The sequence below is a fragment of the Maniola jurtina genome, chromosome 7, assembly GCF_905333055.1.
Source record: "Maniola jurtina chromosome 7, ilManJurt1.1, whole genome shotgun sequence".
NCBI classification, from domain to species: Eukaryota; Metazoa; Arthropoda; class Insecta; order Lepidoptera; family Nymphalidae; genus Maniola; species Maniola jurtina.
Genome location: NC_060035.1, coordinates 5653042 through 5668030, shown reverse-complemented (window position 1 = coordinate 5668030; position 14989 = coordinate 5653042). Strand labels below are relative to the sequence as shown.

Below are 14989 nucleotides of genomic sequence, written 5' to 3'. Positions count from 1 at the left end.
CTTTCGATTCTCTGGCTATGGAACTACTTACTGCCTAAGAGGTAAGGGGTTCTAACTTCGATTCGTCGTTTACTATAAAATAAATGTGGTAAACTGATAATTACCATTCATCACGCGCTCTTCAGTGAAGGCACAGTGAAGGCAAACCTCGTGAGGAAACCTGCATGCCTCGGGAGAAATTAATGTTTTATATCGACTCAATAATAGGGACATATTAGGAAACGAGGACTATTTACAGGGAAAAAATATAAATACTTACTTAATTGATTTTGAAAAATTAATAATCTGTGTGATCGCAAAATAAGGAACGCAGTGTGAAAACGGATTGAACAAAAACGGAACGGTTTTGAACGGATTCAAAAGCTCTGTTTGGGGTGGTTTGGGCACATAATAATACATAGGTACGTATAACATTTAGATTTTTTATCTACCTAGTATAATAATTAATTTATTGTTCTAAGAAGTTTGCGGTGAGAACTTAATATTAGCTGTGTGTGTGCCAATTTGAATAGACCAAATTATAAAAATCTTGACTATTCATGTTCATCAATTAAAATTTATATACATACATAGGTAGGTACACATAAGAAAAAGTTTTAGGTACCTATTATTCAAGATCTTCAAATCAAAACTAAATTCAAATCGGTTCATCAGTTTAGGCGCTTCGGTGCCACAGACAGATACACAGATACACACGACTGAACTTATAACTCTTTTTGGGTCGGGGGTAAAAAGTAAGTGACTCATTCAGCGTACTTTTCGCGTAGTTAATCGCGATAAAACCTCATTAAAAAATCTTACGTCTCATCTGCTATTACTTCAGCCAATAAGTGCATGATATAATTATAAATTAGGTAAGTAAAGACATTTATGAAATACCTAGTATTTCAGAAATATGTTTATTAATAAAATTCCTAGGAACGTAGGAACATTTTGTAGTTTAAGAGCAAGTAAATAAAAAGCTTGCGAAGGCCTCGAACTGTTTAGTCTGTGCACGCGGCCCCGCTGAACCGGTCGCCACTGACCTTACGCGGTAAACCTATTTTCACATGTAAGTTAATTTTTTTTTTTTACATGTAAGTCGTTTATTTTTTGCACTATCTTTCAAGTTCATATTATCCTAATAACTACCCATTTTATGAATGCGAAAGTGTGTTGGTTTGTCCTCCAATCACGCCGCAACGGAGCAACAGATCGGCGTGATTTTTTTGCAAGGATATAGTTAAAGACCTGGAGAGTGACATAGGCTACTTTTTACCCCGGAAAATCAAAGAGTTCCCACGGTTTTTAGCACCGGGCAAGTCGCGGGCATCAGCTAGTGATATTATAAAATATGTGAAAGTGTGGATGGATGTTTGGACGTTTGTTACTCCTTCACGCCGCAATGACTGAACTATTTGGCTGAAACTTGGAATGGAGATAGCTTATATCCTGAAGGCTAAATTAAAATAATCTACTGTCTTAAAAATAAATCCCCTTTATTTGTTTGTAACCGCAAAACTAGGTTAGTTAGTTTGCAAAAGTATTTGCTGATTTTCAAAAACTGATAGAGACTTCGTTTTTTTCTGTTTGATTACAAAAAATTCTATCAACTCTAATTATTTCAGATTTTTTGCTTTTCAAACTTAGGAAATAAGAAAAATTAGATTTTTAAACTCAAAAATAATCTACTTAAATTAAAAATCTATTTTAAAATGCTAAATGAAGCTTCTTCTAATATCCCATTTGATCTATAAAACACTACTTTGTGACTCCTTTTGTTACTTTTTTTTTCAATAAGGTTGAGGGAGGATTTCAAACTACATAATATTCCTATTATACCACATAGTCACATCATAATGCAAATGTAATTCAATCAACATTGTTTTATGCAAGGTTCCTAGATACCTAATTATATATTCAGAAACAGCGTCCACATAAAAAAAAGTAGAGCAAAGTTCTACATTAAATGTTTAAAATAAATTAGCTAAATAAAAATAAAATACGATACAACACAATGATCTGGTTGTATGAATTTTTTGATCAGTAAAATAGAACATCGTCTAAATAAATAACTCACAAAAAACTTTGACAGTATACCTACGTAAATTACTTTGGTATTTTCCTATTACAACAACTTTTTTTAATTAATGTCATACTTAATATTCCCATCTATACTAATTTTTATTTATGCAAAAGTATGTCTGTCTGTTTGTTAGGTAGGTACATTACACATTACAGTACACTTACCTTTTCACGGTTCATCCGTCAGAGAAAGCTTGCATGCCGGAGACATAGATATAGGCTAGGTACTTTTTAATCCCGGAAAATCAGAATCGGATTTTTAAAAACTTAAATCTGCGCGGTCAAAGTCGCGGGAAGTAATAAATTACTATTAGAATATAAACATACATACTTACACATGATTTAATTTGTGTTTTGTATCGTAGATCAGAATGTCATAATATAAGGACGTTAAAACTATGCATCAAACACATGATTATTTGGCCAAGTGCAATATTGATTTAAATGTATGTATGTGTGTGCGTGTAAAAATATTCACGGAAGTTGTTTTTTGTCATATAGGTGGTTATGTTCATTAAGAATGCAAAAAGTGGCATAGCACAACTTCAATAAAATAATCATTTACCGTGGTAACACGTAATCAGGGGGCACGGCAGTGCCCCCGCCAAGACGAGCCAAACGGCGGCCGGGGCGCTACGTACCTTTTTCTCGAAGTGTTTCGCCGTATTTTCGACCCGTCATAACTTCGGTCTGGATGACGCTAGAAAGCTGAAATTTTCAGTATAAGGTGTCCTCAGCAAATTTACTAAATATACTAAATATCAAATATCTAGCTTTTATGGTTACAGATTTATTGATACCTAAAATACGCCGATTTCGTCCCTCACTGATGATCATCAAAACCTCTACTCAAAACCTCTAAGGTACTTCCCGAAGTCCTAGAAGACTGAAATTTGGTATGTAGACTAGAAATTGACTACAAACTACAGGAAAATTAAGAAATTGGAAATGCCCCCCCTCTACGCCTCTTACGGGTGAAGCAAATCTGTAAAATCTGTCGCTAGAAAGCTAATATTTTCAGGATAAGATGTCCTGGGCAGATTTATTAAACGCATTGAGTATCAATTGTCTAGCTTTTATAGTTTCAGATTTATTGACAGTCAAAACTTCTAGTCTGTAATTCTAGGGTACTTCCCGAAGTCCTAGAAGACTGAAATTTGGTGTGTACACTAGAAATTGCATACAAACTACAGGAAAATTAAGAAATTTAAAAATTTCCCCCTCCACTCCCACGTATGGGGGAAGCAAATTATTTGTAAAGTCTATCGCTAGAATGCTGATATTTTCAGGATAATATGTCCTTGACAGACTTATCAAACGTGCCAAGTATCAATTGTCTACCTGTTATGGTTTCAGATTTATTGCCATTCAAAACCCCTCTAGTCAAAAGTTCTAAAATACTTCCCTAAGTCCTAGAAGACTGAAATTTGGTATGTAGGCTAGGGATTTCATTAAAACAACAGGAAAATAAACTTTTCCCAGTCTGTAAATTTAAAAAATGTGTTTCCTGAAGTCCTAAAAGACTGAAATTTGATATATCTGCTTTAAAATTGAGTTGCAAGATTCCACCCAAACAAACATAGTTACATACATTGCAAGAATAAAAGCTTTTAAAAAAAGAGGTAACGATAGAGAGCGGGCCATGAAAATGATGTAGGTACCTACAAAAAATAGATCCAAAAAAAAAATCTAGGGCACCTGCCAAAAAGAAATGAAATCCCACCAAAAACATTTCATGTAAAATGTTGCCAAGACTCACAAGTTCATAATGCTTTCACTGTTAAAAAGTGATGAGATCTCTAGTAGAGCCAAGCCCCTAGCTGAGCTTAGAATTGCGCTGCCCATGGGACCTATCCCAAGTCCAAAGTATATAGCTCTTAAATGCTCTTGAGTATATCACATTTATAACAATAAAGAACAAATAACTCTACTTACAAGCTCTGATTTTACAAACCCTAAATCTTGATTAAAAAAGTACGGCTTGGCCGTTTAATGTTCGTGAAAGCATTACATGGCATAACATATTATATTAAGGTCATAAGGAATAGTTTGTTCGACAATTACTAATTTTTATTATACTTCATGATTGTCGCACAAGCTATTCCGGGCTTAAATGTCATATCAGATAAAAGTACCACGAACATTAAACGGCCAAGCCGTCCTTTTTTAACCAAGATTTAGGGTTTGTAAAATCAGAGCTTGTAAGTAGAGTTATTTGTTCTTTATTGTTATAAATGTGATATACTCAAGAGCATTTAAGAGCTATATACTTTGGACTTGGGATAGGTCCCATGGGCAGCGCAATTCTAAGCTCAGCTAGGGGCTTGGCTCTACTAGAGATCTCATCACTTTTTAACAGTGAAAGCATTATGAACTTGTGAGTCTTGGCAACATTTTACATGAAATGTTTTTGGTGGGATATGTGTTTCTAACGTAACTGTAAACAGTATGTATGATCTGTCAAGCATTTAAACTTTAGTCCAAAATGTAATAAATGATGACAAACAAAATAAACTGATTGTTAAAAATTACGAACTTTTACATAGTGCCTGAAAAACAATTACACATCAATAATGATATGTATACCTACCTAACTAATAAGTATGTATTTTGTATTACGGTAGGTACGGTAAATACGGAGCCCTAAAAAGCTCTGATTTTAGTTATCATACTAAACGATAACTACGATAACTATTATACGATATAATACTATAACTACGATACGACGATTAACTACGATATAATACTGTAACTACTATACGATATAATGGGTAAGTGTGTTTATTTGTTGGTTTGTCGCAACGGAGCAACGGTTCGGTGTGATTTTTTTTGCATGCTTATAATAGTTCTGCAAAATGTAGTGCATGGACCTGGAGAGTTCTATCCCGAAAAATCAAAGACTTCCCACGGGATTTTAAACTTATATCCAAACAGACAAAGTCACTCGAATCAGCTAGTTGTTAATGAGATGAATAGAGATATAAGTTTAGAAATGGGCCAGTCAGTCTCATGTTTAAATGTCTCTTAAAAGCTCTTGAGCCTCTAATTAAGAGCGGTCTCTCCGTCACTCGCTCCATACAAATGTAGTTCCAATTTCATTTGGATATTAAGCAAACAAAGTCCATGAAATGCAGACATATTCTAGAAACTAATATCTATGCTTGTTATTTTCCAGATTTCCGTTAAAATATTCGGTTTCAAAGTTACGCTGTCTTAAAAATTCACATACATATCTTTGAACCCCTGTAATTTTAAAACTACATATTTCTAAAAATAAAAGAAAAATCTAAAACACCACAGGCATAGATATTAGTTTCTAGAATATGTCTGCAAAATTTCATGGACTTTGATTGCTTAATATTCATATGAAATCGGAACTACGATTGTATGGAGTAAGTGTAAGAGAGCCCTGTTAAAACCTTATCTTTTATAATGTTTTATTTTTGTTATAAACCTGAATATCTACCGATTAAGATTTTTAAATCGTAGTTTAAATTAGTTATTTTTATATAGTTCGCCTATTGTATAGAAAGGTCATTTATAAAAGAGTGTAAACAAAAAGTAATCGAAAATAGCCGGCATAATATTCAGGAAGTCACTACGCTTTAACGCAATCACGTACCTATTACTGCGAAACAAATCATGGAAAATGTATTAATTTTACGATAACGGACCACATACTTAATTTTACGATAACTAACTACCTTGAAATTATAAAATACCAGCTGATGCCAACGACTTTGTCCGCGTGGATTTAGATTTTCAAAAATCCCATGGGAACTGTATGATTTTCCAGGATAAAAAGTAGCCTATGTCACTCTCCAGGTATTTAACTAAACCCATGCATAAAATCACATCGATCCGTTGCTCCATTGCGACGTGATTGAAGCACAAACCTACAAACAAACACACTTTTACATTTATAATTATATTATATGGGTCGGGATGGGTACCTTGTGCTGATTATATCGAAAAAAACCGGCTAAGTGCGAGACGGACTCGCGCACCGAGGGTCCCGTACTCGGGTATTTTTTTCTACATTTTGCACGATAAATCAAAAACTATTATGCATAAAAATAAATAATATCTGTTTAAGAATGTGCAGGTAGAAAGGTATGTGCCCTTTCATATCCTACTAGGTAGGTATAGTTATCTTACTTTGATTTAAACATATTTTAATTTTTTTAAAATGATGTAACCGCATATTCACGGTTTTCGGATTTATTCCTTTACTTGTGCTATAAGTCTTACGTACTTGCCCATGATTCTAGGTCAACGGGAAGTACCCTATAGTTTAGTTTTCCCTATTGTTTTCTTGACAGACACGACGGACGGATGGACGGACGGACGGACAGACAGACCGACCACAAAGTGATCCTATAAGGGTTCCGTTTTCCTTTTGAGGTACGGAACCCTAAAAAAGAGAAGAGTAGGTAAGTACATAAATATGCACTCTTGGATTGTATCCACTGTTTCATACTGACTGTAAAAGGCAAAAGGATTTCTGTGCGTAGTAGGTACTTACTATATAATTTACAGAAGTAATAGATTTCTATAGACACGATTGTCAACATGACCTGCTCTATATTTGCAATAAATTCAATGAAAATGTAGGTATATGACTGACACTGGTCCAGAACAAGGTTATATTGAACATGAATCTACTGAATGCAATGTCCAAGCCGTGACTCTACGTTGATTTATTGGACTTTATAACATTTACTTTAATAAAACGCAATCTAAACCAAAATTTTCAATTTTTCTATTCACTCCGTACTGTCCCGACCACATTAACGGCCAACAACGCGATGTTCAACGGCGTTTCCCGTTAAACGTCAACATACAATGGCATTCACAATGCTGTTTAGCAACTGGTGTTGAATTGCACAATATTATTTGTATGTATATTGTATAATCCTAATATAATATTCTAGCTGATGTGACAGTTTGGATGTTTAGATGTTTACTTACTTCTTCACGGTCAACCCATCGCCGGCTCACTACAGAGCACGGGTTCCTCTCAGAATGAGAAGAGTTTTGGCCATAGTCTACCACACCTTAGTCTGGTCAAGTGCGGATTGGCAGAAATTACAATGTGTACCTATAAACTAACCATGACACTTAATTGCCTCTATTGAATCAGATTGTACAAGCATGCCTATTGCCTACGCTTCAGTTTTATAATTGTGCATAATACAGAGAAACATAGATTAGTTGTGTTCTATTAATAAAATATCTATCTACCTAAGACCTTGAAAAAGCCAAGGCAAAAAGTAATTACTTATTAACATTCCCTTCCCTCATAATAATATGTGACCGAGTTGAACCTGATGAATTGTATAACCAGTTTAAGCCCGCGGCAATAAGCGGAATTAAAACTGCCGTATCCTCGTGGTCAGGAACTAAATATTCTACCTACCTATTTCGAACTATGAAAGTTTGGCTTTCTTGCGAAAAGATTCCTTGAAGTTCAGCCAAATCCGTCCAGTGGTTTTTGCACATACACAGACAAACTTTCGCCTTTATAACTACTGTGATTCATACTTTTTTAGAAAAAAAACCCTCAAGTATCGCAATGTCCCCACCTATGTACCTACTGTCTTTCTCCATTATAGCAAGTAGTAGAAATCAGCTAATGGCCAGTTAACCGTAACAATGCTATAAACTGTATTAATTAATTCTATTTAGGTATATCGTTAAGCCTTTGTTACATCTCGTTCAATACGTAGTTGTGCAACCTCCATCGTCACAGTTCTCATAGTACCTGCAGACATAACAAGGCAGATCTAAGAGATAAGGAAGGCTTCTCGATGCACCAAGCGTTTCCCAATAATAAGACCATCTGCAAAAACGTGAGCGAATAATTATTACTCGCAGACTGGAGCGCTCGAGTCGATACTGTCATTACTAGGTACATAATTTGCTAAACCAACCGATTTGTAGACTTGAGTGATTACGAGACCTTTATTAGACCTCAGCAAAAATCCAAAACCGTAATAAATATATCACGAGCCACAACAATTGTATTTTAACCATTCGTTTTTTAACAAAGTCAAAAATAATCACTATTTTCTGTTAGTTGAAAAAATTCAAATATATCTGTCCGCTGGTACAATCTTTAATTTAGGTTACCTACCTATAGGTTCATTTAAAACAGATATCATGTCTGCTGACAAAAACCCACACGGGGAAATGAATGATGTCACTTTTATATCGTCCGCGTCATCATCAAATTACCATGAGAGAGCACTTCGAAAATTGTTGACTGTGTGGCTTAGCTACGTCAAATTTATTTTTGTTACCAGCCGTTTACTGCTATTATTGTAATTATCTCAAATTCAAAATTTTAACAGCTTGAATTGCTTTTTTATACCGGATGAACAACATTAGTTGACGACATGTAACTAACAGACTATTGTCACTTCTCTATTAACCTGCACTCATGGCATGGAAATTTCATAATAGCGTGAAAATTAGGTTTATTATTATCTTGTAATTATAACAAAAAATATTTATGACGTGCATGTTATGTTATTTTCGCACTTCATTGTTACAGGCCAAAAATGAGGGTAATAAGCTTAATTATTGCACTGACAGCAGTAATAAGCTGCAGAGCGGCAAATCCACAACCACAACTACGGTTTGCATGGAAAGAAATAGATTTTGTTTGGGATTCCCCAGAACAAAGAGAGACTGCCATAAAAGATAAACTCTTTGTCCCTGCTAACAATCTCCCTCTAGGCTTAGCGAGATGGAAGAACAAAGTGTTTGTAACCGTCCCCAGATGGAAGAATGGCGTCGCTTCTTCACTAAATTACGTCGATATTGATGGACCACAAGACCAGTTATTGAAACCATACCCATCTTTAATGGACAATCTTGTTGCTGATTCTGCGAAAGAAAAACCGTCAAACAGCTCTATTATATCAGTTTTTAGAGTGTATGTGGATCCTTGTGACAGACTGTGGGTTATGGATTCGGGATTGGCTGATATTCTAGGTAAATTATGCAATGTAGCTTCTTTAACAAATCCTTATCGTGCACGTACGTATCTGCTCTGTACATCTTCCAACGTTTAGGGAAATCCTTGTTTAAGGAAAAGTATAATGACACATCGTTCCTTGGAGAAAGTTTCACTTTGTATACAAAGAGCACCTTAAAGAAAGCTATCAATTGGCAACAAGTCAATTTCCTTTGCAACTTGCAAAAATCTTCTACTTTTTTAATTACAGGATCGCCTAATCAAGTTGCTGGACCATCTTTAGTTATATTCGACTTAAATACTGATCAGTTGATCCACCGTTACTACTTCAAAGTGACTGATATGAAAGAGGATTCTTTCTTCGCTAATGTGGTAAGATTTGACAATTCATATAAATACAATTTTCTTTACGGTCTAAATGTACCTACTTGAACTTTATCGTTTTTAATTATTTATTTATCTTTTGTTAGTAGTTAGTATATTGTAACACTTTGTTCTCACAGAATATCTGTGCACTATAGCAGACATAAGTGTTGGGTATGATAACATTAGCTAACATGTTTTATTATATTAATACTTATTTACTGTCAGTGTTTTGTGATACTGGTTTCAACACGCAGTAACAAACGATTGCATTAGTTAATCAGTATTCACTTAAGTTGGTGACACGAATGATATTAACTTTGCTTTACATTCACATGGAAAACTCTTGCTATATACAACTCATGCACCATAGACGAGAAATGCTTTCCATTTTTTCTGTGAGGCAAGAAACAACCCAACACAAACTATAGTGAATGTGAATCATGCTTCTAGTTTTTTCGTGAAATGTGGATGATTTATTAAATAGTTAATTGGCTGAGACAATGTCATATAAATTGCGGTTTCGCTACAATTATTGTGGTATGATACTTTCATATCCACTACCGCATTTCGAAAATTTATGGATAAGAGTCAAGAAATTTTCCCCTCAGTTTTACAATATTTTGTTTTCTATATTTCACTTTGACCGTTACTATAGCATAGGTACTGTGAATATATAAGTAGGTACATTCAGATATAACTGTTACTGTTATAGATAAATACGAATCGTTAAAATTGCTTATTGTAAACTAAATAATGATGATGTTCCATCTTAAGAAAGATCTTTTTTCCAGGTTGTCGACGTAGACAAAGACACGTGTGATGATGCATTTGCTTATATACCCGACTTGGGAGCTTATGGTGTCGTGGTATACAGCCTAAAGCAAGACGACTCCTGGCGCGTGAGCCACCACTACTTCCACTTCGAACCACTAGCTGGTAGTTACAACGTAGGTGGAGTTGAGTTCCACTGGACTGATGGTGTGTTTGCCTTAGCTCTGTCGGAGCCTCGAGAGAACGGGTAAGTGGATCACGTATCTTTGGACCTTGATTACTGTGTTCAATGCTTTTTGACCATGCACCTATCTTTTCCTATTTGATACGCTCTACTTACAAAGTTACAACACGTAAAAAAGCTTATACAAGGTGTGCTATCTGCAAAAACGTGATTAACTTAACTTTGGTAGTTATAATGACTTGCAAAGCATTATAATTAATTTTAGATGGTCTTGGCGAACTTGAGCTATTAAGTAAGAATTTACAATTTACCTAAGTACTTTACGAAGGCTCAAGTTTAAAACATGACTTACTTTTACAATTAGAAGCAAATAGGTTTTAATTTTTTTGCTGTTTTAAGCGTTATTCTATACTTGTCAAACTTTTGGTTACAGATTCCGCACCATGTTCTTCCATGCGTTCTCCAGTACGAAGGAATTCTGCGTATCCACTGAGCTACTGCGAAACTATACACACATCGATAAAAACGAGGCGTTCAACGATTTCAAGGTTTGAATACCAAAGTTGTCTATAAAGTACCGTTGCCGCTTGAACTTTGCAAATTGCATAAGTAAATATAACGAAACAGTTATTTTATTAGCATCTATCAAAGCAAATAAAATCAGCTGATATGTAAATAAAGTATTTTTTAAAGTGTTTTACGAAATTACGATAAATGTCATGTGTGTATACAACAATATTTGTATAAGTACATACTTTTGATTTTTTTTTAAATTAACGAAATATTACATACCTACCGTCTCTAGAATAGATGCCAAATGTTGTCAATATCATCGGTTCAGCGTTTGAGCCGTGAAAAGTTAAAAGACAAACAGACACACTTTCGCATTTATAATAATTTTAATGCACTTTTAATGCATGGTATAGTAAATTAATAAAGGATGAAGCATGTACGATTCCTCACCTTAAACTTGAAAACATTGAAACAGAAAAGGAAATCGATAGATCTCCAATTAATATAGATTTCTAATGATGTATGAAAAACATAGAAGAGATTTTTCCAGGTTTTTAAGCATAGAATATATTATTTTTCAGCTTTTGGGTGATCGAGGAGAAAGGACTCAGTCCTCAGCCAGCTACTACGACACTAATACCAGTGTGCTGTTCTACACACAGGTACCTATTTTATCGTCCATTATTCTTTTATTATAATTATTTCTGAGGTTATCTTCCTTTGTATTGCTTGGTCTGTCGCTGTTTTTGGATTCTGATCGTCATTTGAGGGTTTGTTGAAAGTACAACTAATTTGCCAAATACAACAAATATTAATAAAAATTAATTAATTACAAGCTAATTAAAATTATTATATCGAAAAATGGTACTAGTAAATATATATCATAAAAAACATCACGCAAAAATGACAAAAAGCGCTAAGCAGGTATGTCATTAACCATTTTTTATAGCTTTGGGAAGTCCATAACAACAGGAAAATCTTGCATCAATTAATAAAATCTGCATTAAGCTGCCAGGCGACGGGCATTGTTAAGAACACGGTTGGACACATGGTTGACATTATTATTTTAAAGTATCTCTATGAATGAGGCAAACTTACTTATTTACTTTATTTTTGAAAATATCAAGATTTTTTTTACTTCGTTTGTGTTATTAATGTTAATGTTTGTTTATGTGTAAGGTGAGAACACAGTAGATTTTTAAGTACCATTGAGTTCGTCAAGGGTGTCCTTCTCTTAGATATCTTCACCTGATGCCTTATCGTTTAGCAAGTTCATATCGTTTTATATAAAGCCTAGGAGTTAGAAAACTACAGTGTGCATATGGGCATGCTATCTCTATGGTGCAGCTATGTGTGTCTATATGTGTGCCATATAATGTTAGCCATGTGTGCCTATGTGTGTTTCAAAGAAGTTATGTCACCATTTCAAAAATGAAAGAACTACTTTCATTTAATTTAGCTCTTGCTGTACCTACGTGCTATTTGGCATCCAGTCTTGATACATTTAACAGTAAAAATGTTGTATTGTTACAGGTCAACCGCGATGGCATTGGCTGCTGGAACTCAAATAAGCCTTACACTCCAGAGAACAATCCACTACTCTTCAGCGACCCTACTTTGTATGAATTCTTGAACGACTTGAAGGTAAATTAACTCTTTTTTATACCATTAGGTGAGTGACGATGAAGACATGAAAATGCCCTAACCTCAAAGGGAAGCACAGCACATGGTGTGGTTAATAGAAATGCGTTTAGAAGTTGACCTAAATTAGTTCAGACTTGAGACGGCAACGATATCAGAATTCAATTACATACTCTGAATTCTGTGGTGACTGGTTCGGAATGCCGTTTCTACCGAGAAGAACAGCAAGAAACTCGCAAGCATTGCAATTGTAATTTGTGTTACGGTTTTCAAATTGTTATTTTATTAGACAATCACACACAATAAACAACAATACAATGAGTTAAACAATTTGTTATGTCAATGTGGCCAGTAATGTTGAAAAAAATAAACTTGTTATATATGTTAAACTAAACTTAATAAAATCTAGTGCTATCATTTTCCGCAGAGAGGAGTATTAGAAAAGGAATAGCTAGAGCGGTCAATATAGTTTAGAAATTGTTTGCAAGAGAATTAGCCACGCAAGGCAATGAACTACACATATACCTAGATAACTTAAGGACATAATAACAAAAATAAAATAGTTTTTTTTCTTTCTTTTTACAGGTTGACGACGAAGGAAGTTTATGGTTTCTCAGTGACAAGCTTCCTCGTTTTCTCTACAAATCTCTAGACCCCAACGAAATTAATTACAGGATATTCACCATCAAAACAACCGATGCCATCGCTGGAAGCGTTTGTGAATAAATAACTACTTAAGTTAATTTACTAGTAAATGTACAAAATATGAGAGACTACAATATACACACCAAGTGCTGTCCTCTATGTAGAAAAGTGATGTGATCAAAGATTGTATTTAAAATGTTCATCAGAATGGCTTTTAGGTCATATATGTAGATTTATAATTACCATTACATGACCATACCATATTGCCATTGTAACTGTTGCTAACTATGTGATACTGTAGAATTTCGTTGACATCTCTAATGTAAACTGTATGACAAATCTATTTAGTAGTATTATCTAGTAGAATATGTAGTAGTGATGTTGCATAGCAGGCGATCCCTTTATACTTTTATTCGTGATCGTCAACGTCATATTAATAGAGTATAGACAGACGTCCACAGCTGGACATAAGTTCTCTTTTACTGAATTTACAGAACATGAGAACACGGTCTTGTGCTGTTTCCAGTAGTAATGTATGAGAGATAAGATCGTTTGTCCTACTAAAGGGTTCTCTCAATACATTGAGATTCAAGTATACCTTCATTCACGAATTTCTTTACTTATTTCCCTATTTTTTAAAGATACTTTTGGGTTCTATACCCGAAGGATGCCAACGGGATCTTATCTTCACTCGTTCAGCCGTCTGTATGTCAGCGGGCTGTATCTCGTGAACCACAGAGTTGAAATTTTCGCTCTTTTCTTTGTGTTTCTATAGCATTTTTAACAACAAATAATAATATGTAATTCGTGTGCGAGTCCGACTCGCACTTGACCGATTATTTACTGTTTGTTATTGTATTTATATATATTATAATATTACTTATTATTAGACATTTAGATATTACACAGTGTTTGCTCTTGCACATAGCCAAATCACCCAAGCTCATGAAAAAGTTGGCTAAAAATGTTTATCTTTATATAATTGGTGTTGACATTAATTTTAGTATGATGAATTTTGATTATATTATACTTTGAGCTACTTTAGCACTATCATATTTATGAACTTAGATCTTACTAATTTCCTTATTGTTTGTACAAATACCTAACCATGACAGTTAATTTTAGATAATAGCTCAGTGAAACTATGTACCTAGTTACCTACCTAAGTATTTACTTTTGTCTAATTTTACGTACTAAAGTTGAAATAAACATGAGTAAAAAAATATGATGAAGTCTTTATTTACAACTAGCTGATGCCCGCAGCTTCGCCCGCGTGGATTGGTCAGATCCCCTGCAGCATCAGGATTGAGGAGTTGGTCTCCAAATTTTTTATGAAACAATGTCGCAAAGTTCCTCTATCGATTAAAAAAGAAATGACGCAAATCGGTTCAGAAATCTCGGAGATTTCGGTGTACATAGGTAGAAAAACACAACTCCCTTTTTGAAAGTCGGTTAAAAAAGTAGCCTATGTTACACCCTGGTCAATCCTCTACTTGTCTGTGAAAATCCCATCAAAATCGGTTCAGCCGTTCCAAAGTTAGCCTTTTCAAACAGACAGACAGACAGACAGACAGACAGACAGACAGACAGACAGACAAAAATTTTAAAAACGTGTGATTCAGTGTTGGTATCGTTCAAATAACCATATGAGCTTAATATGAGGTAGTTATTTCGAAATTACAGACAGACACTCCAATTTTATTTATTAGTATAGATTCAACTAGGTAAGTATTACAATTTCCATGCATTACCTACATGAAAATTATGTAGTTAGGTATGTAAGTCTTAAAACTTTTGACCGTGACTATTTCGTAATCATCGTC

At 34.5% G+C, this 14989-nt stretch overlaps 1 protein-coding gene across 3 annotated transcripts; it reads left to right on the top strand.

Moving 5' to 3' along the window:
- The first annotated feature begins 801 nt into the window (after window positions 1-801).
- Window positions 802-13973, top strand: LOC123867209 (protein yellow-like). Of its 3 annotated transcripts, none has more exons than XM_045909140.1 (8): window positions 802-854; window positions 8621-9063; window positions 9297-9418; window positions 10204-10430; window positions 10801-10915; window positions 11462-11542; window positions 12414-12524; window positions 13107-13973. In XM_045909140.1, exons 2-8 carry the CDS (start codon window positions 8628-8630, stop codon window positions 13245-13247), a joined length of 1233 nt encoding a protein of 410 aa, XP_045765096.1. In that variant the 5' UTR covers window positions 802-854; window positions 8621-8627; the 3' UTR covers window positions 13248-13973. The 3 variants fall into 3 exon arrangements, with proteins under 3 accessions (XP_045765096.1, XP_045765092.1, XP_045765095.1); XM_045909136.1 differs by lacking the exon at window positions 802-854 and adding an exon at window positions 945-1051; XM_045909139.1 differs by lacking the exon at window positions 802-854 and adding an exon at window positions 983-1076.
- The last annotated feature ends 1016 nt before the right edge of the window (window positions 13974-14989 follow it).